At 43.5% G+C, this 27195-nt stretch overlaps 1 protein-coding gene across 2 annotated transcripts in view; it reads left to right on the top strand.

The window, feature by feature from the left end:
- The first annotated feature begins 7857 nt into the window (after positions 1–7857).
- Positions 7858–27195, top strand: part of SLC22A23 (solute carrier family 22 member 23) — a 103709-nt gene continuing 84371 nt past the window's right edge. For both annotated transcript variants that reach the window (XM_014872399.2, XM_088169952.1), the window contains exons 1-2: positions 7858–8403; positions 25005–25108. In XM_014872399.2, coding sequence (XP_014727885.1) covers positions 7873–8403; positions 25005–25108 — 635 coding nt within the window. In that variant the 5' untranslated portion in view covers positions 7858–7872. The remainder of the gene's footprint in view (positions 8404–25004; positions 25109–27195) is intronic.

A 27195-nucleotide genomic window follows, 5' to 3' on the forward strand; every position in this document is an offset into this window, starting at 1 on the left:
TTCTTGCCCATTTTTATTAGCTATTCCAGTTAGGTCCTGCAAGATTGGAAAATTTGATGATTCATACATTTTAGACAATTAGTCTTTGAGTCGCCATCCTTGTTTGTTACGTTACTTTCTGTAGCATATACATGTGCTTGCACAGTTAATCTGCAAGCTAGGTGTAATTTATCTGTCTGAGGACTGCATTCTGAGTCACTGCGTTCTCTCAGGGTGTCCTGATTCCTTTCCTTCAATAATCTTTAAGGAATGTCCTAGGTGCTGTTTGATTTTAGTTTTCCCTTTAGAAACTGAGTTATACAGTGAAAGCGATGGTAGACATCTACATGGCTGTGACTCCCATTATAGGCAAAAATGCACACATCTTGCTCCTGAAATAAGTATTACTATTTCAGACTCAGTATTTCTGTTAAGAATCTGTCAGCAACCTCAGAGGAGGATGCAGAAAATATATACATGTATTTGCACTAAGTGATTTTTCAACATCAAATGTTCTGCTACCATGCTATGACCAAGGGAATGCAAAATGAATGTTGTTAGAGACTTTGGTCTTTTGAAGCAGAAATCCAGCTCAAAGCCTGTTTAATTTAATTTAATTTAATTGTTCATTTAATTTCATTTATTTAATTCTAGTATTTGAAGTCTGTTTAAAATAAAAAAGCCACTGGACTGACTTAATTTCTACTTGATTTCACTGCATTCCATTGAAGCATTCAAACAAGCCATGCCTAAAAATTATATACACTGTAGAACTTGCCTTGTGTAAGCACTCATTAGTTTTTTGCATTGTTTTAATGTATACACACAGACAAAAAACCCCACATTTAAACACCATGAAGAAGAGAAATTAGGCACTTCAAAGTCAGAAGTTACACAAGGTAAAATAGCTTGTGTAAGTCTAATTTGGCTTCTCTATGTGTTCATATAATGTTTGTGTGTTATACACACACACATATATATAAAGTGTATAATACTTGTGTATATACAGTGAGAAAAGCCTTTAATTATGCAACAACTTTTTTTTGTCCACAGAGTGTTAGCTTTATTGAGTGAACAGGATAAACCTGCTTTACATGTGGGTCACCTTACTGGGAAGGCAGCTGTTCCCTGTACAGCACTGCCTCGTTAATTGTAGAGGCAGGTGAATCACAAGTGAGGTGGGAGACTGGATGAAGAGTCACTGCTTCTCCAGAAAATTAAATTCATAACTTAGAAAGTCAACTGGCTGACAGGTATAGAGGTATCTGAGAGAGCTCCTGAGCTCCCTTCAGGGAAAATTATCAAGGTAAGGTTATGATATTCAAGTTGCTGTTCTGAGTGAACCTCATTTATTTACACTACTGTAAAGCAGGGGGTCCATGTAGGAACTGCCCTGAAGGCAGGTTGGAAGGAGAGCTAATTTCTAACTAGGAAATGGTCAGAGCAGGTGATAAAGGTAAATTCTTCTGGTGGCACCAGTGAGAATATCTTGGTCCAGGTTGTGAATCTCTAAATTGCTGTACAGTCAGTAAGAGTCCACACCAGTACCATTGTCTTCATTTGCCAAATTCATAAATTTATTTTTAAAAAAAGGTTGTATAACAAAGTTTGCTTTCCTTAAATTCAGGTTAACTGACTCTAATTATCTTACCTAGTTTTAATTCTTTATTAATCCAGTTCTGCATCAGCTGCTCCATCACTTTGCCCAGGAGTGATCTCAGGCTTCTCTCTCTTCCTCAAAGCACTGTATGATGCTACTCCAGTTGCATTTCTCTGATTTTGTGAGACTGTAATCTGATTTGCAAAAACACTACACAATCACAGTTGCCACCTGGATCTGGGCTTCAAAAATGCAAAACGCTGCACCATGCTCTAGAATGTTAAACTGCTGCAAGCTGCAAGTACCCAAAACATCAAGGTTTTTACCTTAACCTATCTGCCTCTGAGATTACCAATGTGAAAAGAAGGTAATAAACCTTCCCCTTAGAGAGACACCATGAAAATAAATGCCTTAGCATTTGTGAAATACTTGGACACTTCAAAGGGGAGAATTATAAGAAGTCCCACGAGGACATTAAGCATTAGTTTTTGAGAGCAGGGTGGAAGATAGTACATTAAATAAGTCATGGAGCTCCATACCAAACAAAGAGAAAACAAAGTATTTAAATGCTTCTCATTAAGACACAGATTCCCAAAGGTATTTTAAGTGCTGAAAATCAAGCTTCTTAGGTAAGCATCTATTGCTTTTTTATTTTTTTTATTTTTAACTGAACAAAACAGGGGATCTGCAAGAAAAATTGTCAGCAATTATATAATTATAGGTTGTAGCATAATGCACTATTCATTAAAGTTTGCATAAGAATGCATGTGCAGCAGATCTAGGGCACAAATTGACATTGCACAAGCAATCTTAGTTACAGCATTTACCAGCGTGAGATTGCTTGACTTTGCAACACATACAATTTTTTTCCAATAAATAGTGTACAAATAATTTTCCCTGGTTTTAGGATAATACACAAAGTCATCTACATTCTGCAGTGTGCTCACATCTTTAGGAGACAGGATGGGAGCCCTTCTCCTGCTTCATCCCTCCCCATATAGGGTACTTACTTCTGCCAGAAGAGTAAATGACACAAATAATTGGTTGTCATCTTTTTTGAATCAGCATCAGGAAGGACAGAACATTTTTCCAGTGAGTTTCACCAACGTTTGCTGACATCAGAACAATGGTGAAAGTCAGGCATTGTTGGTTCAATCAGGATCGTAAGAGAGCACTTTGAAATAAGCACATGCTTTTCTACCTGTTCCCAAGGTGGCTTAGCCCCTTTTACCACTTTCAACTTATTCTTCTTTCTTTTATCTTACCTCGCGTCCAGCTTTGACAGTACTCACCTGACCCTCCTGAACTGAAAAGTCCCTTATAGGATTTTGATAAAACACTGCACATCCACATCCAACCCTACAGCCAACCCTGCTGCAAGAGGAGGGGAGACTAGAGACCTCCTGATCCTTTTCAACTTGAATTTTCATCCGGCCCTATGAAAACAACATGCTTTTCTCCACTATATAAATAGTCATCGTTCCAATAGGTAAGTTTATTTATCAAACTTTGTACCAAGTAGCTTTGGTTTATTACATTGTCATAATTTCACCTTTACAGTACAAGATTCCTTAAGACAAAAAAGGCAATGAAGCATGCATCCCATAAAACAATAAAATATAGCTACAGTTGTTGCTATGGAATGAAGTTGCTGCAAATTCCACATAAACCAGGAGTTCTTCAAAGTATCATGTCTGGCCTCCCAAGAATGTGAAAATGTTAATGCGAAGGCTAAGGGAGCTTGATTTCTTTTTCCTTCCTTTGTGTAAACATGATAATACTTCTCTGGGTCCTGGCTTGAAACACTCTTGAGCTGCAGTGCATGCCAATAGACAGGATGTTTGTTCTGCAACAGGGCAATCAAAATGTCCCTGTCAGAGTAGGTCAGAGTCACCTTCTGTTCCTCCACCCCAAACAAGTGATGACCCAGGTCATAATGGTGCACAACTTTTTCTAATATAACTCAGTGAAGGTGGATAACATAAATCAAAATACATTGATTTGTTCTCTTTTTGAATACAACTTCTCTTTTAAACTGCACCTTTTTGTATTTCTGCAAAGGATTACCCCAAATATCCTGTTTCTTCTCCCTCAAGTCAAAGAAGCACTGCTGGAGAAAACTTGCTTGATCACAAAATGTAGTTCCTCATGAAGCCTTGCTCAGGAGAGGGAGTCTTGATGCTTGACTTCAGCATTTGTTCATGTGTCTACCGCACATCTCGAATATTCCTTTAAAACAATTTTCATTTCCTCATTTAAACCAAGAACAGTTTTCACAGGAATATGTAAGGGCATTCCTCTTTTTTGAAAGATTTTTTCCCATAACATTTTGCTTCAGTAGTACTTATTTCATCAAAAATTTATTTCTTAGCTGCTAGAAATGCATCTTCTTTCCTCTTTTGTCTGCAACCTTCTTCTACTCAGAAACAGTCTCTTGAGGATCACTGTTTCAAGGGCAGAACTCCTACTATGTAAAAATGTGTAACCCTCAGGAATATGCCACCTTTGAAATTTTTCAATTCCAAACAAAAACTCAGGATGTAGAAGCAGCCCAGAAAAGGTGTTTTGAATGAAAATGTTTGATCAGTTTGAGTAAGAGTTGTAACCTCTCATTACAGGCTTTTCATTGTGCTGTATGAATTCTGTTTCTATAGATCTACAATACCTACTTACTTCTCTAAGGGCTCTTCTTTTCCTTCCCATTTTCCCCCAGTTTTCAATTCTTTGCTTTCTTCAGTCAAATTTCTCTTTCCTCAGAACTTCAACTTGAGACCTTCATACATAAAGTTCTCTTTCCCATAGCTTTTCACTCTGCCAGTCCCAAGCTATGATGAGGCCTTTTCCCCTTTGTGGGAAAAGACAGTGAGTGTTAGCTGAGAGTCTCTAGAAGACCTGTCACAAATGGTCACGTTGCAGAAGAGATTTAGGTATGTTAGGAAGCAGGAATTGAGTTAATCATGAGCCCACAAAAAGCAAGCATAAAGAAAGCAGATCTTTCCATGGGATGAGTGCAGAAGTGCTTCTTGAAAAGAATGGGTAACGACAAACACAAAAAAACCAATTCAACAAGTAAAACTTAACTAGCAAGAGCATCCCAAGTAATAAGAAATCGTTTGGTACGTACATCAATGATAAGAGGAAGTCAAAAGCGGGTGGATTACTCATCAGAGAGAGAAAGCTATTGACTGATGCCAGAGAGGGCTCAGACTGCCTCAGGCCTTCTTTGCACCAGTCTTGGCTAAAAGAGGTCACTTGTGATCAGTGACTGATGTAATACACATTAATGACAAGGGAATAAGGCTTCACCCCACATTGGGGCAGAACCAGCTACCTGAGTACTTAGGTAACATTGTGATGTTCAATTCAATAGTCTGGCTGCACTTTATGCCAGGGTAGTGAAGGAAGTGGCTCAAACAGCGTTGGAAACACTAGTGTTTATCTCTGAGAATCCAGGGAACATTGCCAAGAATTAAGCAAACTGATGCCTGTCTTTAAAAGTGGCATTTGAAAATACATAAATGAGCCAGGTTTTCACCCCAGAAAGCACGTAGTACAAATAGACACACAATTTGTAAATAGGCAGAAGGAAACAATAGGATAAACTATTAATATGAACTTGTCAGCTAGAAACTGGGACAATCTGGGCAAATTTCCCTTGGCAATGAAGAGCAGACCATTACGGAAGAGGAGAGAGTGGACTTCACTCATCTGTGCCTTGGTTAGGCTCTACGCACGTGCTTAAGAGGAGGGAGTTCGTTTATTTGAAAAATTTGGGCAGGGGGAACAGAAGTTTGGAAATAGCAGTTGTCAGTGTTTTACAAGCAAGGGGGTGGATTATAAATCCATTCCAAAGGGGGTGTTTCACTAGCAGCCTTCCGAGCTGACGTTAACTGGGGAGCAACTGCAAACACATCAGAGGATGAAATAAGAATTCAAAATAACCCTAAGAAGCTGCTTGGAAAGCAAAGAAGATGACTGAAAAGCAATGAGAGGAATTGTTTTTGCAGGCAGGGTTACCCCCTGCACTCATAGAGGCTGGGGCATTGCCGCTCAGCACAAGCTGCAGACACCAGCTGAGGAGAGATAAGAGAGCTGCAGACAGTGGCCAAAGAGACTGCAGGAGAAGTGGACAAATTGCAGCTGGTCATCTTAAAGAAAACATGGCACAGGGACGTGATAGCAGCCATGTAAATGTAAAAGGACATGCATATCCATGTAAAAGGGACACTGCAACACAGAAAGAGGAGACTTCCCTTGGCAGGGACCACCACATTCACATTTCAGCAAGGAATATTCAGAGAAGAGGATGGAATGCCACCTGGAGAGGCTTGTAGGGCCTCTGAAGTACTGAGTATTCCTCGGAGCAGAACCCAAGGAAGCGCCACAAAAGGGACACAGAACCACACTGAAGTGGTGTAGACATGGAACCTTTCTGATGTCCTCTGTATGACAAAGAGCTAAAGGGAGGAAGATCTAAGGCATTAATGCTGTACAATAATTTGCAAGCAGAGACCAGATCAAGTACATGAAATTCCATCAACAACTTGCTCTTCCATTTATATTTGGCAATGACACCCATCCTCTTCTAATGCACACAAGCATTTTCTGCTCACTAGCTGTGTTCACGTGTACAAGCGTATATTGATCTGTTTTCTCTCCTTCCCTTCTTACAAAGGAAAAAATAACCGCACAGTTCAGTAATGCACAGGCTGTGTTCCACGATGAAAATAGTCTTAGGCACTTACACGCTGAAGTAAATTTAGCTTAACACAAAAATATCCTTCACAAATTTGAAATGCCTGTTTTACAATTAACGTCAGGTGCTAACAGGATATAATTTTCTTCAAAGTGTGTAGTTATGTGACAGGCTGACTGAAGAGACGCGGGCACGTCTCCTCGCCGCCCCCTAGGTCTCAGAAATGCCCCCTTCACCTTTCGGTTCTTCCCTCCGAGTCTCGTCCTTTTTTCAGCCACACAGGGTGCTCCTGCGGCTCGGCGATGCGGTGCGCTCCCGCCCAGCCCGCTGCAGCCGCGCTGCGTTATTAAAGGCACACATACCGTGTAAATAATTGATACGGAGCTAGCGCGTTGCGGACCCGGAGCGCCTCCTCCTCCTCCTCCTCTCGCCCAGCCCTCGCCCTACCTGCCCCGGCCCGCCGGAGCGCAGCGCGGCCGCGGGGAGGCGCGGAGCCCCCGCTCGCCGCCCGCGCCCTCCCCGCCCCGCGGCGCCGTCCCGCCCCCGGCGGCGGCGGGTCCCTGGCGGGGGCCGGGCCGGGCCGGCGGCGCGGCGGGAGCAGGTGCGGCCGCCCGGCACCGCGGGGGCGGAGCGGGGGGCGGTGGCGCCGGGCCGGCAGGTGGGGGCTGCCGGGAGCCGGGTGGGTTTGCCCGCCCGCCTCTGGAGGTGCGGCCGGCGGCACGGCGCGGCGAGCGGGCTGCCGCGGGAGGCGCACGGCGGCGACGGCTGTGGTGGCGGCGGTGGTGACCGCGGTGACCGCGTCCGCAGCCCGGGCCGCGGAGGGGCCGGCGGGGCCCCTTGCTGCAGAGCCAGATGTGCGGGACGCGGGGCTGGGAGGGGTCGGCGGGGAGGTGCTGGGGGCTGCCGCCGCCGCTGCTGCCGCGGCCGAGGGGAAGCCCTTAGCCGTGCGGGAAGCGGGGAAGCCGTGTCGGGAGCTGTTATTTTCTTCTCCTCCTTCCTCTGCCTTCCCTCTTGTCCCTCCTCCCCCTCCTCACCAAAACCGGGAGAGGAGGCGTGTTCGGTGCCTTGCTGCACCGGTTTTGCTTGGTTTGTTGTTGCAGGGTTTGGTTCGCGGGGTGGCTGGTTTTTCTCTTTTTTTTTCTCTTTTCTAACCTCGCCGCCTTCTCCCTTCCTCTCCTTTGGCCCATCGCATGCTCGGATCCGGCTGGATCCTTTCTTTTATTTTCGGCGGTGCCTCTCGGAAGGGGGAAGGGAGAGCTGGGATGAGTGCAGCTTGACGCACAGGCGAGGAGCGGGGGGGCACCGCCGGCAGCTGCAGCGGTTCGTGGCCGCAGGGTGCGGGTGAGGAGCGGAGAGAGCGAGGGGCTCCCTCGGTGCCTCCCCTTCCTTCGCCCCTGTCCTTCCTCCCCTCCTCCCTCTCTCCCTCCCCCATCCGTCTCCTGCCGGGTCCGGCTGGGAGCGTGTGTGCAATATCTTACGCTGCAAGGTGTGTGTGTGTGTGTGTGTGTGTGTGTGCTCGGAGCAGAGGGAGGGAAGGACTCGCGAGGGAGCCGGGGCTGCCCCGGCCCCCCCTATGTGAGCCTCCCCGGGCGGCTGCATGGCGATAGACCGACGCCGTGAGGCGGGCGGCGGGGGCCGGCCGCTGCCGGAGGAGAACGGCTCGGTGCCGGGGGCCGTGGGGGGGGGCGCCGCCGCCCCCCCGGGGCCGCCCCCCGCCAACGCCGCCGGGGCCGAGATCCAGGCGCTGCCGGTGCCGCCGCCCGCCGCCGCCTGCAGCCCGCTGCTCCTCGACTATGACGGCTCGGTGCTACCCTTCCTTGGGGGGCTGAGTGGCCGGTACCAGCGGACCCTGGTGCTGCTCACCTGGGTCCCGGCGCTCGTCATCGGCTTCAGCAAGTTCTCGGACTCCTTCCTCCTGGACCAGCCCGACTTCTGGTGCCGGGAGGCGGACGGGCAGGGCAACTGGAGCGGGACCTTGGCGCCGATCCACGCCAACCACAGCGGCAACGGGAGCATCTTCCCTCCGCCGGGGCTGCCCACCCCCGCGGGGGGCAACGCCAGCGAGTGCGGCTGCCGCGAGTGGCACTACCGCATCAGAGCCGGCCTCGTCCAAAACGTCGTGAGCAAGGTGAGAAAGGCGACTTCTCTCGGCCCCCCTCCCTTGCCCAGCCCCCACGGACCCTCTCGGCACCCGCTCTTTCCAAGGCAAGGGGAGCCGCTGGACACGATACGAATCTGTCCTTGCGTGCTGCAGCTGGGTCAGTCAAGTGTCCGTGGGTTAGCCTCCCACCCGGAGAAAGTCCATCCCGCATTCGCGCAGCCCTTCCCCTCCCGCTGTGTCACACCAGCTGTCCAGCCTGTGGACTTGTACCCGCACACTGGTTGCAGCACTAAGCTGCGAAGTTATGTCCTGAAACGGGATCCCGTGTGTCTCTTTGGGTTCCTGGTGCTGTCCTGCTGTCTCTGGGTGTCCGCGGGAAAGATGCTGTAGGCATGAGCCCCAGCCGGCGAGGGGAAAGGGTTGCAGAGAGGGCTCCAGCTGATCTTTGTTGCAAGTATGCTAAAGCAGCCCTGCACATCAAAAACCAGGCTGATTTTTGGGGAACGTGAAGAAATGCTGACTGTTGTGAGTAAAATAAGACAAAAGTTCTCCTGAATTCTTCCGGTTTTGCATTTATTCTTTTGAAAACTATTTTGGCGCAGCAATTAAATAAATGTCCCATACAAGTTGTTTTACTCCAGAAGCAGAAAGTGCATGCTGCTGTGTTTTGTGTTTCCCCATGTAATGGCTAAAGTGGAAAATTTCTAGTGACGAGACTGTGCCGCTTTCCGCTCTTGCTTCATATTTGCTGAGTAGTGCATATAAAATTCACCTTCCCTTTTCACCTGACAGCTTTTGCTTGTTTGTAGTATCGGATCTGCAAAAGCCCCACAGACTGCAGATGGGCCCTGTTGATATTAACAGGCAGCTGGAGTTCCTGGAAATGTAAAATGAAATGGTTACACCAGGGAAGTAGCTCCCCTAATCTCGAGACCCCCCCTCCTAAGATCAGCAAAAATTACTTCCTGCCTGGGAGCAGTGTTTTGGCTTAACTGTGTTTATCTAGTTGGGATAAAGAAACGAGGCAACAATCAGATGAACAACATAATTGTGCTTTGGTCATCCAGCACGCACTTATATTGAATCATTGAAAATCATTTCGATTTCTCTTTGTGTCCCTTGAAAGAGTGTGCAACAGGGAAAAAGCAAATCCCTCAATACCTTGAACCCAGAATGGATTAAAAAGGGAGGTAACCCAGCTACACTCCTTTCATGAGAGAAACATAGACACATGTTGGATCTGAATGACTTGTGATACAGAAATGTATAAGAAAATTAGACACTTAAGAAGGTCAGATTTTATTCTTTTTATGTTCAGAGATGGAGCTATTCATATGTTTGGGAGTTTAGCACTGAAGCTTTAGGATGAAAAAACTATCTTGAAATATTTTTTTAGTATAAACTTTAAAAAAATTTTGGAAATGTTTGAATCCTTTGAAGGTCATCGTCAAGTTGGCCACAAAAGGTCAAGGGAAAGTTAGTTTGCTGTCTTGCATGCTTCTTTAGAGATAATATAAAAAGTGTTCTTTGGAAGAACTTGTGGTAAAGGGCAGATCAATTTTAAGGGATAAACAAACATCTGTGGCCCCTGCTGTCTTGTTTTGTATTAGAAAGAATAATAATCATCTTTTGAGACTATGGGTTTTTCCAGTGTGGAGTTTTTATTTTTGTTTTATGCTCACTTCCAAAAACCTGGCAGCTTTTTTGCTTTGATTTGTAATCCCATGTAATTATAATTAGATTGTTTTCTAAGGGTCAGGATTCCTCCTTAGTTTGTACTTTGGTTTTGTTTTGGGGGTTTTCTGGGTGGGTGTGCTGCCTGTTTTAATTCTGATGCAGAAAGAGAGGAAAAACCCAGACAGAAGATCATCATAGCTTGATTTGGACTTAATTTCTTATCAGTCCCCAGGAGCTCTGATACTGTGGGAGCAATTCTTGTAACCGCTGACTCCTCTTACATGCATCCCACTGTCCTTTGTGAGAAAGAGCTGCTCTGGATGAATTAAAGAGACTGGATGTTCAGATCACCCTTAACTCTCCTCAAAAATACATTTATTTCTGTAATGTATTATGCAATGTTCTCATCTTTCTAAATAGAATTTTATTAAATCTTAGTCTAATATATGCTGGTCTGTGTAGTAGCCAGGGGTTATATTGAAATATCATAAAGAGAGCCAAAAGTATATTAATAAAAAATGTACTTTTGTTTGGCAAGTAAATCCTCTTGTACTTACCTTCAGTGGTCTGAGCTAATAGTGCTAGATGCTCCATCATTGCTTTGTATTCAGAAGCAATTAAGCAATTCTGGTTATTTAGCAGAAATCATATTTGATGTACTTGCATATGAAATATCACTGTTTCCCCCCCATTCCTCAGGGGCAGGGTAGCTGTCCTTAAGGTGTGTTAAGTTCCACTTAAGTCTCCATAGTCTCTCTTCTAATGGTACACCCTTCATCAGATGCTGTATCCCTGTCCAGGCTTTCCCAGCCATCCCTTCCCAGGTGCTCAGTTTCTCCCAGCCTGTGTCGTGCTTGGGCTTGATGGAGTGGAGGTCTTGCTGCTTGATGCTTTGTTTAGCCCCACTTCTCTGAGTGTTTGCTGGAGCCAGGGCTGGCCTTGCACCTTTCTTGAAGACTGTCACTGCCATGTTAGATGCTGTCATTATCCTGACCTGCTTGACTGAGTCACTGGGAACGGTGCTTTTTATAGTGCTGCCAGTCATTAGAACTGGAAATGGTAATAAAGGACATAGTGCTTATTATTTACCACTGCTGAAATACATGTAGTGAAGAGGTCAGATGCATAATTTAACCACAGGGATTCCAGTGGCCATGTTAAATCACCCTTCTGAGCTAATGTCCTGACTTGGCACATAAATCTTGGTCTTCAGCTTGGTTTGTACATAAGTATCTTCCCTTGGCACATTTCACTTGCAAGGCTTCTTCACTGCTAAATGATTCTTTGAAGATTTTCATCTATTCTTTATCACAACATCAACATCACCATACTGTTATAAACAAAGTGCACCTGTATTTCTTGAGAGGTACCTCCTAAACCAGCCCTTAGGCAAAAGGCTAGTTTTAAAAAAAGTCTTTTTAATGGTCCATGTATCATCTCATCAGTGTCCAAAGGAAGGATGCTGAGAAATACTCTTAATTTTTTTCTGTGGGAAACCTTTATAAAGCCGTGCTTCAGGTAAATTATTAGCATTAATACAATGAGCAACGTAGTGACAACTAAACGTATGTAGCCATGAAGCTTAGCAGGAAGCTGGAGTGTGTGCTCAGCAGGGACTTTCCTAACTCTCTCACTAACTTCTTTAGCGCCTGCATCTTCTGACCATCTGTAAAACCAGCTGTTATCTTGGGACAATGTTTTCATGGAAGCTCTTAGTTACAGGATTAATGGTTGTTGTTTTTTTCACTCAGTTACTAGGATGACCCATCCTCTGTGTTTGATTGTGCTAAGTGGTGGGGTTGTTTGCTGTTCTGCATGCTAATTTGTATAATGGAGACCAAAAGCTGGTGATGGACAAGGACTGGGCTTGATTAAATTGCACATCATCCCTCTGTGTGCACTTGCGACGTTCCAGATCATTCCACCTCTTGGGGTTGGCATAAGAGGGAAGTGGTTAGTTGAAGGCTGCATTTTAATCACTTGGAGCAATTATGTAATAATATTTCATGTCTAGTCACAAGAGAATTCCTGTTGTGACTGCTTTTATGCTCCAGATGCCTTGTTTTCCTGCAATGTTGTTTGCTTGGCTCTCAACTTCCCACTTGATTTGGGTTGAGTCATCTTCTTTCCAAAGTAACATGGCAATCATTTTACCTATTTGCCACTGGTTCAAACATTCTCATGCCAATTTGGCTGATCCTCTAGCAATTTGTCCCTGCCAAAACAAGCAGAGCTGAATTCAGAAGAGCCAAATGATCCAGGGGCAAGGATGTCTGAACTCGGATTGATTTGGTCTGTGACTAGTGCTCTTTGCTCCTGCAAGGGCAGATGTCTGTGCTTAACCAGTCTTCCTTCTCCTTGCTTTTATTGCAGTTCTGGCACTTGTCTGGGCACACCTTCATCTTATTCAGCTTGTTAGCCTGACAGAAAACTTCCTCTTAAAAGAATTTTTTTCTTATTTTCCTGGATGTTATACTGGGTTAATTGAAGTTAAATTGTTCTCTGCTATAACATGTGCTTTAGTCTGTGGTGTTGTCCCATGGGATTATTGCTGGTATTTGCAAGTAGCCAGAAATGATAAAATAAACAAATTTGTTTGTGATAATAGTGATGATGAATCTGGCACAGCTTGCAGAATAATATTTCTTGGGGTAGAGGATAGGTGTACATTTTAATTGGACTTTCAGAATATAGTTATTAATTACTTTGAAGGGATCACTCTGACAAGGTCCTTCCCAAAATAAGAACTGTGCCACTCTTATCTCCTCCCATTTGTGCCTGTAATCTCATTTGTTTCTGCATATTCTCCAATTGGCTGGTCTCTGCAAAGAGACTTTAGAAATTCTGATGCTTCTTTTTTCCCCCTGCAACTGACAGGATTTGTCTTGTCAGTGTTAGTGCCTGGCTGACTGGCTTCTACCTAGTCCCAAATCAATGAAAACCTTGAGTTATTGTACCCACTGCGGTAGTTGGGTCAGAAGTGGCAATATTGAAGCTACTACATCACTTTGTTTCCACTGAACAGATGGAAGAGGGTATAAGGACCTGCAAGGCCCTATATGGAGACTGGCAGTGGGCAGAAAGTCTGTTCTAAATTTCTTTCAGCCAAGGTTTTGGAATGACTCTCAGCTTATAATGGGTGCTGAAGGGGTCAACAAGTCTCTGTGGTCAGAGGTATCCTGAAATACTGCCAGACCAGGGCAAACATGTACTACTTTTATTTCATGGCTTCCTCAGTGAGAGACCCCAAACTTTTTTTTTTTTTCCTTCTTCCCTCTGCAAGCTAGCTGATAAAGAGTCGGTGGTTACTGCTCTGAGCCTTCACAGACTTGAAAAATCTTTTGTTAAAGAGGAGGCAAAGGGGAGCTGTTGGCTTGTCCTACTGAAGCTGCCCTGGCTGCTTGCACACGCTGAGCGTGGTTACGGAATCTCCCGATTATCAGGGCACAGGTGAGCAACACCCTGAAAGAACAGGGCGAGTTTCTGGCTGAGTGGCATCAAGGAAAGGGGATGGCTGTTTTGGGAACAGCACCTGCAACTTCCCATGTGAAGAACTGTCCTCTGCCTGCAAATAAATAATAATCAGTAAATAATCTGATGTTTGAAATAACCAAGTATGATGTCACAAGGCTTCTTGTTTAGTGAGCCTAGGTACTGGTTTTACTTATTTTGAGGGGTTACTGGCCAAAGCCTTTTAAAGCAGTTGGTCTAGAAAACAGAGACTGGATTAAAACCAATACTGACATCAGAACTCAGGTAGTTTTGAGTTTTTGTCTGGCATGGATTCTTTTCCACTACAGGAAATGTACATGCAGTACATGTTTATTATCACCCTTAAGATAAAGTGTCTCAGTTACTGGAATCTGATTTCAACTTACCATAAATAGTTTGTAGCATTGCTAGAACTAACAATGATCCTTCAGGAAGGTAATTCCATATTGAAATCTCTTTAAGACATTCTCAACTTTTCAAGGCTTGCTATTGAGCCTTTCATAGAAGTAAGTTTTTGTGTATATGTCAAACAACCGCCTTTTTTTTTTTTTTTTAACCTCCTGGATGGACGTGATGTTTGAAATGCTTGGGGTTCTGTTTGTTTTTGTTTCCACTCCCTAATACATCCTGTATCTCTGTCACATAATTTAAATATACCGACCCTGCCCATGTTGTGACAGAAATTGCTGGCTGTGGTGAATGTTTACCAGCTGTGCAGGCAGTCTAACCCGAAATTGCTAAAAGTTTTACCTCTTCTTACCCTGGCTACAAGACTGCAGTTATAAAAGGTGACCTCTTGTTTTATTAAAGCATTTGCCAAAGAAAGGAACTGGCATTCAGGAAGGCATGTAATTTTGAGCCAGTTCTGATGGAGGCATTGAGATGAGGCTTACAGGACAGCCAAACTTCAGGGGTTCATTTCTTATCGAAACAACATCTGGAATAGCGCAAGATTTATGATTTTCTTGCACTTCAGAACTTTGGCCATATTGATGGTGAAAAATCTTAAATCTAATCAAATCTGTTCTAGAGAGCTGCTGAATTTTAGAAAATGCTGAAAGTGATACAGTGCTCTTGTGTATCTGATCTTTTGTTTTTTCTATTTGTTCCTGCCTACCTGGCATCCCTGCTCAGGACAGCTACCCTCCCTCCCTCCCTTCCTCCCTCCCTTCCTCCCGCCCTTCCTTTCATATTCCTTTCTCTTCCCGCTCATCAGCGCAGCCAGCCTGGCGCTGGCTTACCCGCAAGTAACTGTGGAATTAATTAGGCTGAGATCTTGCTACAGAACAAAGGACTGGGGTTTGCTGCAGACAATGTGTAGAAGATCAGAGTAGCCTGTTGTAGGAATAAGCTGCAGCTTTGCAGCAGTGCTGATTGTTCAGTTCTTGCACTGAATTCCATCAAAACAGCTTCTCTCAGGTTTTGGTCACCTCAACTCAAATGTGTGCTTAGCTCTCATAATGTAATTTATTTTTATTTTTTCTACCAGCTGACTTTTGGCAGCAGATGGCTTTGTATGCATTCTGAATTCCCTTTTAAAGTCAAAGAGGAAGGAAGGAACCTGAAGGAGGGAGAAAGGAGTTTCAACACCCTTTCAATCCATGTCATCAGGATGTGTTGCAGAGGTTTCCAGGCAAACCCCATTTCAGTGTCTGATAACTGCTCAGCACTACTGGAGCTGCATTGGTCCACACCCAGTCTTGGTGCTGGGGAGCCTGCCCCCACACCAGCCTGTACAAAACTGGCAGGCAACAGGGATTAATACGTGTGTTGAGTTGTTCCTGCTGATCCATGCCATGTCATACCTGCTGGGAACATGCAATAGGTTTGTAGCTGTTGCCACAAAGAAGGATCAGTGCTGTGCTTGGTGTGACTGGCATGCTTGGGGTGGAGCCTCCTGCCTGTTCTGTGAGCTGATGAGGAGAGGGTGAATGTGCTGTGAACATGATGGGCAGGGTAGGAAAATTCAGTGTGTACTACAAGGCTTTGTTAGCATCTTTTTTTTTTTTATTATAATGTTGGAGAGCCCCAATTGCCGGTTGTTACACTGAAAAACAAGAACAAAAGATTAGGTAAGTGGATGTATCCTGATCCTCATTTCTGGGATGCCTATCTAGCTCCCCCAGGAGCAAAGCTATGAGAATCAGGAATGCTGCTTGTGGAATGCAGGGAAGCGGTATGTTCGCCTTCTCCAGCAGCAACTGATTTATAGTTACCCTTGTGCATTGTTTTCAGAGCAGGGTGGTCTGGTTCCCTAAAAAAGGTTCTTTGCCTCCAGACAGTGGTGGAGGAATTCATTTTGGCCCAAGTACTATCTCCCTGCTATTCTGCAGCACTCTGGAGCTGCCTGCTTTCCTCCTGGCCTTCAGGCCAAAGTCCATGATCATGCAGACAGTGTTGCAATGTGCACCCTAGGAATATTATTAAGGATAGGGACTGTAAATTAAACTGTAAGACCTTTTCCCTACTGTGTCTTCCAGGGCTGTGTAAAATGCTGTCTGCTTGAACAATACAAGCTTGACAGACCAGTTTCACCTTCTGATTTGTAAACCAAGTGGAATATTTTTCTCCCTTCTTCCCTATCCTTAATATTTATTTAGGTCTGAATTAATGCCAGACCTGGGGGCTTTTTCCCCTCTCCTTTTCTTCTTGCCTGCAATAGCTGTAGTTTGCAAATGATGAGGGGGCAAGGTCATGGCAGCAATAATTGCATGTCAGAGTTAAGGTGTCTGATCTTTTTCTCCAAGGTGGCAAGTATTTCTTATGAGGAATTACTTTCTCCTCTTACCTACTGCTTCACCCTTCTCCATTTCAGAGTTTTATGCCATGCTTGAGTTTGGTTTTTTTCCCCCTGGATTTAGGAAAGCCCAACAAGATAGTAAACTAGGAGTTGCCACACCGGCCTCATCAAGCCTGCAATATATTTTGTGCATGCCTGTTTTGTCAGCCTGAAAAATACTAATCCACAAAGCACTGACTTATTTTTGATAATGAGACGGTAGTGAATGTTAATATTTAACTACCATGTTGCAGGGTTTTTTACATGTGGCTTCTATTTACAGTGCTTAGACCAGTTCAAAATACAAATTTGATAGCTAGTTTAACTCTTTTAGTTTGGTTGTGAAGTCAGTCCCAGCAGCATGCACCTCATCCGGAATAAACGTGGTTGTCAGCTGAAAAGTGAGGAATGGTACCCAAATGCCACTTTTCAGTGTGTGTGTCTCAGTCCTAGGGATAGGTGTGGTTGCTCATGGTCTTTTCATGCAGCCAGAAGGAGGCAAGCAGCTGCAAGGTCTTACAGCAAAGACTAGATCAAAAATTGAAGTCACTTTTGTGGCAAAGTCGTGTCAGAATGCATGTAGAAAAGCTACTGCTAGAAAAGTTGCAGCACAGAGATGTAAAAGAGATATTGAAATATCCTGCTGCTGCTCTGTGGAAAACTATTAATATAGTATTATGAATACTGTGCAGGAAAGCTTCAAGCAAGATTTTGTATCTCCCAACTCTTTGATGTTAGATGGCATTATAGAGTTGGGAAAAATTAAGCAGATCACATCAGATGAGAAACAAGTTAGTTGACTAATCTGTGGATGGCGAAGGCTGAGAAAGATCTAAATGTCTCAGAATAAAGGGAACTCCTACTGAAAATAAAAGAAGTAGTGATGAAGAAGTGGGTGGTACATGGATGCTACTAAAGTTGATTTAATCATGTTGAGTATTCAGAAGATTGGCATATGATTACCAAATCATATTTTAATTGTTAGCACATTAGCAGTTATTATTTACTTAGCAAACTTCTTTCTTCCCTCTCCCATTGGGGAAAAGAAAAAGATGAGAGCAAGTTTGGGAATAGAAGAGCTAATTGCTCCTGACTAAAGTGTGAAGTTGAAGGGTAGTGGAAATTTTTCAGTTCTGCAGTGTCTCAGGGGGCATTATCTTGGGATTCTCTTAATGTGTCCAGTGGAGAGCTTGGAGGGTCTTTTTTGCTTATGGCATAGACTAAGGAACAATTTAGTGCAGAACACTAATTTTAAAATCTTTTCCAAGTCAGTTTACTGGCACTGAAATTGAGTCGATATGTGTCCTTTTCCATATTTGAAATTCTGAGCTTGTTTTGTGACTGCAATGTTTCTTGAGCCTTCTCTTCACACTGGGGATATGTCCCTTAAAGGTGAGCCATGACTGAAAGGCTTTAGAAAGGCCTTTCAGCTGCCTGAGGGGAAAGGAGCCACGCACATATTGCTTGTGAGCAGGGCAGCATCTCCCTGTGGGGCACAGTGGGCACAGCATGCTTACTCTGAGGTAATTAATATAAGTGGTACTGTCTCTGCCTATCCAGTTTCAAGCAGCTTGAGGAAACCTGTGCCTTAGGTTTCCCCTTATGATGACAAAGTTTTCACACCAGAAGGAAGTGCTGTGTTCTGTGTCGGTGTTCACACAGTAATGCGTGGCACAGAGCCTTTGTGCTTTATTTTTAAGGCTGTAATACCAGACTAAAAAAATACGCACATAAAAAATTAAGGCAGAAATTACACATCTAAGACGCGCTTATCAGAAAAATTCTGGTTTTGAAGGAGATGTATTCCAGCAACTTAAATAATATTAAACTTTAGAACCCATTAAAGAAACTTGTAAAGTCTATGGTTATGCAGTCTTTTTACTATTCTGTGGGGATGGAAGCTGTTTTCATATTATGCTGCACAATCTAATTATATCTTTCTTGGAAGAGAGGTAAGCATATGTCCCCTGGCTCATGTGCCACCCCCCTCTTTTTCTCCCCACTCTTCTCCCTCCCCATGTTCTCAAAACCTTTGTCTTTGTGGCAGTATCAAAAGTAGTTTATTCACTTTACTTTTCAAATGGTCCATTGCCCAGGTGGTCAGTCATGTCCTTAGTCAAAACAATCTGAAATTTTCTGTGTAAATGACCTTGTGTTTACTGTTCACAAGTCGTTTTTCTGGGCTGCAGTTTTTCCTTGCCAGGTGTCTGCTGTGGTCAGAAATGTTTTACTGGTTTCTGAGAATGAAAAGTACAGCAAATGTTGTTTCCACTGTAAGAAAAACAAATTGGATAAGAAGCTGAACCAAACAAGCCCTGGTATCTGTTGAGTTAGAACGCTCCAGTGTATGGGGATAGGGACCTGAGGTTTGCTAGGAGTGGGAAGAAGGCAGATGTTGAGCTAAAGGTCATACTGTGGTACCAGCAATATTTCTCTTGACACCTGAGTAAAAGTTCTTGCAAATCTTGATGGTTATAAACCTCTCTAAATACCAGTGTGTACTTGCTCAGTAAAAATTTTGAAGTATTGATGTTCTAAGGGTTTAGCAGTGGTCAAAGATTTCAGCAAAAGCATCCACTTATGATAAAGCTGAACAGTGTTAGATGTACTTGGCTTTGAGAGGTCTAGCATCATACAGAGAGGACGTAGCTTTAAAGTCAGGTGTTGACTGTGTGTTGGGTTGAGGCATTCCACCGTAGGTGTGGTGTAGGTTTATTTGAGTGGCTGTTCAAAGAAAACAAACAACAAAACCTCTTAATAGCTGGTTTGTTGTTTTTCTTGCATGTTGTGTTTTTAATGACTCTTCTGTTTTCCAGTCCACTTGTGTCTGATTAAAAACATAAGGAAAGTTGTTGTTTGGAGAGGTTTGGTTATGAATGTGGCTGGTAAAAAGAAGATAAAATTATTAATTTTTATACCTTCATCTCAAGTCTTCCAGGACTAACTCTATTAGTGTTTTACTCTACTTAATGTTCTTATTTTCAAACATGATCTTGATATTTCCACCCAGCTGATTGTACTGATGGTCACAAAAATGCCACGTGTTCTCAAGAACACTTTATTGACACTTAAAATACAGACTGGGAGTACTTCGCCCAGTCTGTGATCTCAAAGGAGAGGCACCCTTACTCTGAACCCTGAAGGTTAAATAGTATAAATGCTCTCATGTTCCTGTGGCTGAGAAGAAGATACAGAGATGCCTGTGGCACTAAAACCCCCCCGGCTTTAAGTGTTGTAGTTGGGCTGGAGCATCCCCCTGGGAGGCTTCTTCTGCAACCCTCCCTTGTGTGGTTTTTCTGCACACTTATTTTCTGTAGAGTTGAGCATCATGCCACTTTCTGGATCTCATGCACTTTCTTAAAGATTAAATGCTGCCAGAGTGTCATTTTTGCTGGGGGCTGAGAAAGGGAGGCGAGAAATTTTGTCCTTTAGCAGTCTAGAGGGAAATCTTGGTACACTGGTGTTCTGTGGCTCTAATTATGAGTATTACTCAGATTATTCAGTTCTGTGAGGTATGCTGTATTAGAACTACTGACTGCTTTGCCTTCCTACTTATTTTGGGGTTTTTTTTAATAGTGCTTGGTCTGCTGACCTGGAGCTTTTTCTCCAGGAATAAGTACTTGGAGACTGTTCTGCCTTTTTTAATGTATATTGTATGAGAAATAGAACTGTATTGTTTTATTACTCTATTCTTATTTTTAAAAATATCTTTGGTTCAGTTTGGGGGTTTTAGGAAAAAAACCACTCTAAGATAATATGATGCCTTCATAAATTTGAAGTCTTATTAGATAATGTGTTTGTATAGAAGATGGAGTCTAGTTCTGTGCAGGGTAAATTTACAAGGTTTGGTTATAAAAGGACGAAACAGGAAGGAGAGGAACAAAGGAAGATGAGACCCAACATACCTCAGTGATGAAGGATCGATTCTTATTTTCATTTATTGGTTCTAAAATCGTTCCCTAATGAGCAGGCAAGATGGTGGCTTTTCCCCAGGCAGGTTTTGCTGCTGCTGTGACATATATGATACGTAGAGGACAGGGCTCCCCAAGTGCAACCTTCACTCAAGGGACTGGGAGGTCATAGGTGGTGTGTGAGGCACAGGATGGAGAGTGAGAAGGCTGACACAGCAGCCAGGTGCTGCCTGGCTGGGGAAGGACCAAGGCTGCAGCTTCATGCCTGGCTTAGGGTCTTCCAAGGCAGCAGCTCTGGTGATCTTCTGCATCCTCTCTTACTGCCGAACCCACTGCAGAGAGCAGTCGCAGCAGAGCTACAATCCGCCTGCAGACTCTTTGGGGAAGGCAGTGCTTTCTTTCAGCAGCAATCTGGGCATCAAGCATTGGAAGCAGACTGTGAACCCACAGTGTGGGAAGAGGGGGTGTGTGTCCAGTTCCCCTCTTGTGGGCTTTTTGTACCAGAGAATCTCTCCTGCTTTCTCCTTGCTACTTTTTAGGACAAAAGGGTCTGCCTTGTGTATCTCATGGTATGGTGGTGAAGGGAGAACCAGCCAAATCCTCAACAGGAATCTTACCTTTTAGCAGTGGCACCACACTGTCAGTGTGCTTAGGCACCACAGACAGCATTATGGCCACTGGAGCACAAGAGCTTTTGAGACAAGAGCCCTTAATTCAGACAGCTTGTGTCTGTAGTTACAAACGTGCAATAGACTTTACTTTTGTAACTTATAGCAGTGCAAATACTGATTCACCACGTGAGCCCTGTCCAGGTTTTCACCCCTTGTAAAGAAGTTACATGATGGTTACTATTTGGGTGGGTTACCTTTTGCCAGCTGTCTTCCCAAGCATCCCACGTTTTAAATAGTCCTCCATCTCGCCGTGAATTAGAGTGAGTCACGGCATGGGTGGTGACTCACTGATATCACTTAAATATTAGGCTCCTGAAGGTGTGACTCCAACTCTGACCAAAATCTGCTGTCACAACATGAAAAAATGCTTCTAATATATTGCACATCTGCATAGGTGGCAAATTCTCTATGTTGCTGTACTGCTATGAAAAAAAGAAGTTTTGCTCTTTATTGTTCCTTTTCCACCCGCATATTTTAAATATGATTATTTTTGACTTGGCATAACAATACAGTTCCTTTTGTTTAGCAAGTAACACTATGTGATCTCTTTCTTGTATTGGGAGGATGGATGGAGGATAGAAAGACATACAAAACCCAGGGCCACACAGAGAAATCCCAGGGTAACTTTAGAAGCATTCTTTCTTCAGGCTCGGCACTGTCAGCTCCGAAGTGGAATACCAGGGGATTCAGCCAGAGCAGTTATAGGATTTAATGGTTTCCCTGCTTGTAACAGATTAATCTACCCTTTGCAAGAGGTGGTAGAGGATTACTGTCCAGTCTCCAGCCAAAACAATCTCCCAGTGCAGATTTACTCGGAGTGCCACTCAAACTGTCATCAGCTCTGCCCACCCGACTGTTTTGTTCTGCAAGGCCATGGGAAGTTGTCACTCCTTTCTCCTTGGAGCGAATCTGAGTGTCATCTTTGCAGGATGAAATTGCTGGTGCCTGGAGCAGGACGTGCCATGGCTCTGGGCACAGCTGTGCCACGTGGGCACTGTTCTGCTCTGCTGAGCCCAGGTGTATGTAGAGGGAGAGGCAGCACTGATGGTGTATAAAGGCTCCTGCTTTATTTCTAGCTCTTCAAAGCCAAGGCTTTTCCATGGGGAAGGGAAAGGGGAACACAGGTCTCTGGCAAAATCTCTGTGCTTTCAGCATGACAAAGCTTTGCTGGCTTGCTCTGCTGCTATGTTAAGATATGTGGGGATGATATTAAATCTCTATTAAATCTGTATTTTGTCCTATTAGTGTCATCTTTACCTGAGGCTGCTTTTGACTCCAGCATCCATTTTTCTTCCGTCTCCTTATTTTCATCTCCCTTTGCAAGTTGAATGCCGTGGTGGCACCTACCACTGTCCTGCCAAATTTATTTTGGCTAACTGCTTAATGGTGACCACTCTGGTTTGTGACAGTTGCCAGAGGAGAAACCACAATATAAGTCAGCTCTTAGTACTGAGCAAGTAATTTGGGGTCATGGCAAATTCTCCAGAATTGTGTGTTGAAGCAACTGTTGATATATTTCACTATCTGTGTATTTACAAATTCGGAGGGTTTTGCAGAGGGGGATATTTTGGGAAGGTCAGAGCCTGCCTAATCTGTCAAGAGTCAGCCCGTGTGGGCTTGGGGGATCAGCTCTGATTTTTGCTGGCCTGCAGTGAGCCCTTAACAGAGGGCAGGAAAGGGCCAGATGCAGGGTTTGCAAGGAAATACATGTTTTTATTTTCAGAGCAGCTGGGGAGTTGGACAATAGCCTCAAAACCAAACAAACAAAGGATGACTTGCAGATAAGTTATCGACAGGAGTGGGTGTGTTTTGGGCACTACTGAAGGACAAGCTGATAGAGTGACTTTTCTCCTGCTTTAAACTCTTGTTCTCTGTGCCAGTGTGCCAAGGGGGTTTGACATCTGTTGTCCTGGGCTGGAATTTCACAACAGCCCTTCATGAGATTTTGGCTCTTCCAGCCACGAGCCTTTGCCTAAGTGTAATCTGGTACTGCACGTTCCCTGCCTGGGGCTTGTGTGAGGGCTGGCTATCATTGGCTAGCAACAGCAAGCTGTGAAAAAAGGCACCAGGATATCTCCTTTTTCTTTTTGTACTTGGAGGACACTGCTGTTCCTCTGACATCAATTGATATAAAAATGAATGATTGAATTTTTAAATCTGCTCTTGTATGAATATGAATGTTTTTAATAAACTTATTTTTTTTATCTACGAACAAAAATGATTTCTCAGATTTAAGCAGCATATAGAACTTCTGGATTGTGAAAATGAACCTGGAGAATTTTAAAGGCTGCCTCTGCCTCAGATGTGTCTTCTGGATTTAGTTTTGTTTACAGCTTGTCTGGGCAGATATTTTTGTTTGCTAGCTGGAGATTGGTTCTAGAATTGCTAGTATTAGTAATTGCATCTCCTCTACTTGCTTCTGAAAAGTCAACATTTTTGGAGAGTAATCCACGGTTCCTTGCTTAGTTCTTTGCTGCAAATTATTCGTAGCTATTTGGTGGAAAAAATCCTTGCTCGTACTACTTGCTTATGGTTCTTTATTGCCTCCAGTCTGCAGGGTGGAAGATTAAGCACGTGTCCCAACTTCTGCAAATCAATGCAGGGGGGAACTCGAAATATATTTAATTTAAACAAAAAGCCTGAGCCTGAGTGCTGGCACATTTCTTTCAGCCACAAAATTATTATACCTCTTGGTGAGATGGTATATTACAGCAAGGACATCTGTGGTGTTGGACCAGAGGGCTGAGCCTTTCCTTGTTTGTGGAAGGGCTGTGCGTCATGGAAGTGCTTAAAAGTGCAGTGCATCTAATTGAACTATTTTGAGAGAAGTTTTTTTTGAAGTTGCATCTGACTTTTAAAAATAAATTGCATACTTTTACTTAGTGTTTTTGGCTATGAAACTTCAATTACTGGTGTCAGAAGGGCCGCTACTGTTACATTGCACATAAACAGTCGTTTCTTCTGCAAAGTTTCAATTCTGGAGTATCTGACTCTCCAAAGTTAGCTGTACGTATTTGTCATGAGAATGTGTGGCTGTCATTATCATCAATATTTGAACACTTCACAAACCACAGGCAAACATATCCTCTTACATTTATTCAAGGGTATAATAGTAACTATCCACACTTTACACGTAAGAAAGATTACATTACATGTCTGAGGGCAATGAGGATGTTGGTCTAAAGCCAAAATGCAGTCTGGCTCTTCTGATTTCCTCTGCCTCAGAGGAAAATGGCTTGGAGTTTAGGGAAGCCTCTCTAGAAACCTTGTTGTTCCTATCTTTCCCCAGGGAATGAGGCAGTGCCCTCGTGACAGGTTGCCTGAAATTTCGCTTTTCTTTGGAATGAAAGGTTAATTTCAGTATTAGCACAGATTTATTGTGGAGGTTCAGATCCTGTCTGGTCTCTGAGCTGTGAAGTCACTGGGGCACTGCTGTCCCAAGAAGTTGTGTGGCTGCACTGGGACTTCCAGCTGCTCTGGAAGCAGCTCCATTCCAGGACTTGTCCTGATAGGCTGTGCCTTGATTCAGTCTTCATCTCCCCTCCACCACCTAGGGAAATCAAGGTGCTTTTCCGAAGGCAAAGAAACTCTCACACTGTGAGAGCCTGGAGCAAATGGCCATTTAGGGGTTTGTGGCAAAGGAGCTGCTTTTCCCCGTGTTTCCAAGCAGCCCTGAGGAGTTTAATTGGAGCACTTGCTCTTAGATTGTTGGGTTTCTGCTGGTGAGTTTCACAGGGCTCTGGTAATAGATATCTAGGGCTGGGATGGTGAGATGCTCCAGCAGCAGCAGTGGTGCTGCCTGTGCCTGATGGAGATTTCCCCTTAGGCTAACCTCCTGTGGCCTGGAGAGGAGGGGGACCCTTAAGTGTTGGATAGTGTCATCTTATAATTAAGGATCTGATAAAACTCACTGAGGTGAATGAGTCTTTGCTTTGCTTCTCGGGGTCTGGGGTTTGACTTGAGGGGAAAAGCTTTCCTCTGCCATTTCCTTGCACTTGTGCTAGGATTGACATTTGGAAAAAACTCTACATTTAGTATGTTTAAACACATCTGAGATATTAATCTATTTCAATTTATCTGTCTCTTTTTTTCTTCCAGTGGGATCTTGTTTGTGATTCTGCCTGGAAAGTCCACATTGCTAAGTTCTCCCTGCTTGTAGGATTAATCTTTGGCCACTTGATAACAGGATGTATAGCTGACTGGTAAGTGATAAGTCTTTTAATGCAATGTAACTATTAATAAACAACAATATTAAATATTGTTTTGATTGCCTTCTACTTTATGTTCATTAGGAACCTTTGCATAACGATTTTTAAGGCTCTGAAAGAATCATGATGGACAAACAGTGTAAAAGTGTGTTAATTGGACCCGAGTAATTTGTATCAAGCTAAGTAGAACAAACGATTTGATATTTGGCTTACTTGTTTCCCACTGACACAATTTATTGCAGCTGTAAAGCTAGTATAGAATTAAGTATTTTCTAATTATCCAAGTAAAGCCTTTACTTTGGGGTTGGTTTTTGTTTTCTTAACCAAGAGAGAGGACCAAAAGAAATTGGAAGTGGCATTGATTTCACTGAATACATGATTAATGTAATGTCAACCCTGGGCTTACACAGTACCTTTTGGTGAGTTAAAGGCTGTTTTTTGCAAACCTTTCAATTGTTCTTTTTTTAAAAGTTTCTGTTAGGCAAACATTGTGATGTAGTGTTAAGGATTTGCTGATCTGTATGCTGCTAGTATTGAGGTATTAAACTTAAAAAGAGTAGATCACAGTTCCTTGAATTGAGGCAGTTAAAACGTTATTGGATACCCCAATGATGCTGAGGGTTCAGCTTTAATTTAAAAAGATGGTCTTGAATTGCAGAAGAAGGGGAAAAAATTACATGGATGACTCAAGTGATTTCTGTAGAAACTTGAAGCACCTGAAAAAATACTTCTATAATGCTGCCCCTGTCATTTCAGTGCCTTCCAGCACAGTTGCCAGTGTTGGTGCTCTTAATGGCCCCAAGTTAACTCTTTTGCCGTTCATTAAAACAGGAAAAGAAGAAGAGTTTCCTTTTAGGGAAATGTTATAAAACCTCAGCAACTCGCTGGTCAGTTGGGAGAGAAAAGGCCCCCTGCAGCTCTGCAGTAATTTGGATCAAGCATTCCTAGCAAAATTGCCTCGTAATTCTGAATAGTCACTGAAAATTTTTGGGCAAGAGACGAATCATGACTCTTCAGTGAAGTAGGGAATGTGCATGTAATACAGTTGAATTTGATTAAAATACCACAGTAAAATGGGGCTCTAAGAACCCATAGAAAGTATAGAGGGGAAATGAACGAGGGATCTTGCTTGGCTTTCCTAAAATGGAATCAGTGAGGAGAAAGCAGACTTATTACCAAGTTAGGAAAGTGCTGCTATAATTGACAAATAAGCCACAAATAAGTGAACAACTTGTTGCCTAAGGCTCTGGCTTTGAGAGAGAACTGCAGTAGGCAGATTTAATAGCTCTCTGCCACCAAAAGGAGCATCCTGAGCTTCCATCCATTTCTGTCCCCAGTGTGTACTTTGTGCTGCCACATGAGTTTGTTGGACCCCTCTGCAATCTGCTTAGCTAAGCTAATGCAGCATGAAATTACCCTGATTTTCAAATATCTAGAAATGTCTAGTGAATTTAAGAAAACTGGTTTCTAGCTGTGGTGCAAAGGAGAAAAAAAGGGTAACTTGGTGGCTGGAGGGAACAGTGACCCTTTTGTGGATGACTGGAATGGACATGGTTTGCTGCTACCAAAGCTGGTTCTCCTACTCCAGTTTGGTCCATATTGCCAGCTGATGCACCTGGCACAGCAGGACTCCTGTGCTCAATAGGTTTTTTGCCATTTAGCAATAGCATTTGGGGCTGGTAAAAGAAGACCTAAATAGAATTTACTTTGCTATTTAATCATAGCTTGAATTTCGGCTAAGGTCTGGGGCTGTCTGAAGAGGTGGATACAAAGGAGTTGTAAAGATTGTCCCTGGTAGAAAGAGAAAATGAAGGAAAAAGAGTGTCAGTCCCAAGCAAGAGCCAGGGAGATTAAACGGAGTAATGCATAAAAAGTGTTATAAAATTTCAAAATCTGTTTTAATTTCACTTATATACCACTCTCCAGTTCAGATAATGAAAAGATGCTTTGGGGTTTTTGTGCCATTAGGGGCTTTGCCTTTCCTCTTTGAAAGAATCTTTTAAAGCTGAATGAGGCAAAGGCATAGAGTGTATTATGGCAATTTGCTAAGTAAACTGAGTGCTCCATGTTCAAAACACGGT

This window comes from Sturnus vulgaris, chromosome 1 (genome assembly GCF_052056855.1).
Source record: "Sturnus vulgaris isolate bStuVul1 chromosome 1, bStuVul1.hap1, whole genome shotgun sequence".
In the NCBI taxonomy this organism is placed as follows: Eukaryota; Metazoa; Chordata; class Aves; order Passeriformes; family Sturnidae; genus Sturnus; species Sturnus vulgaris.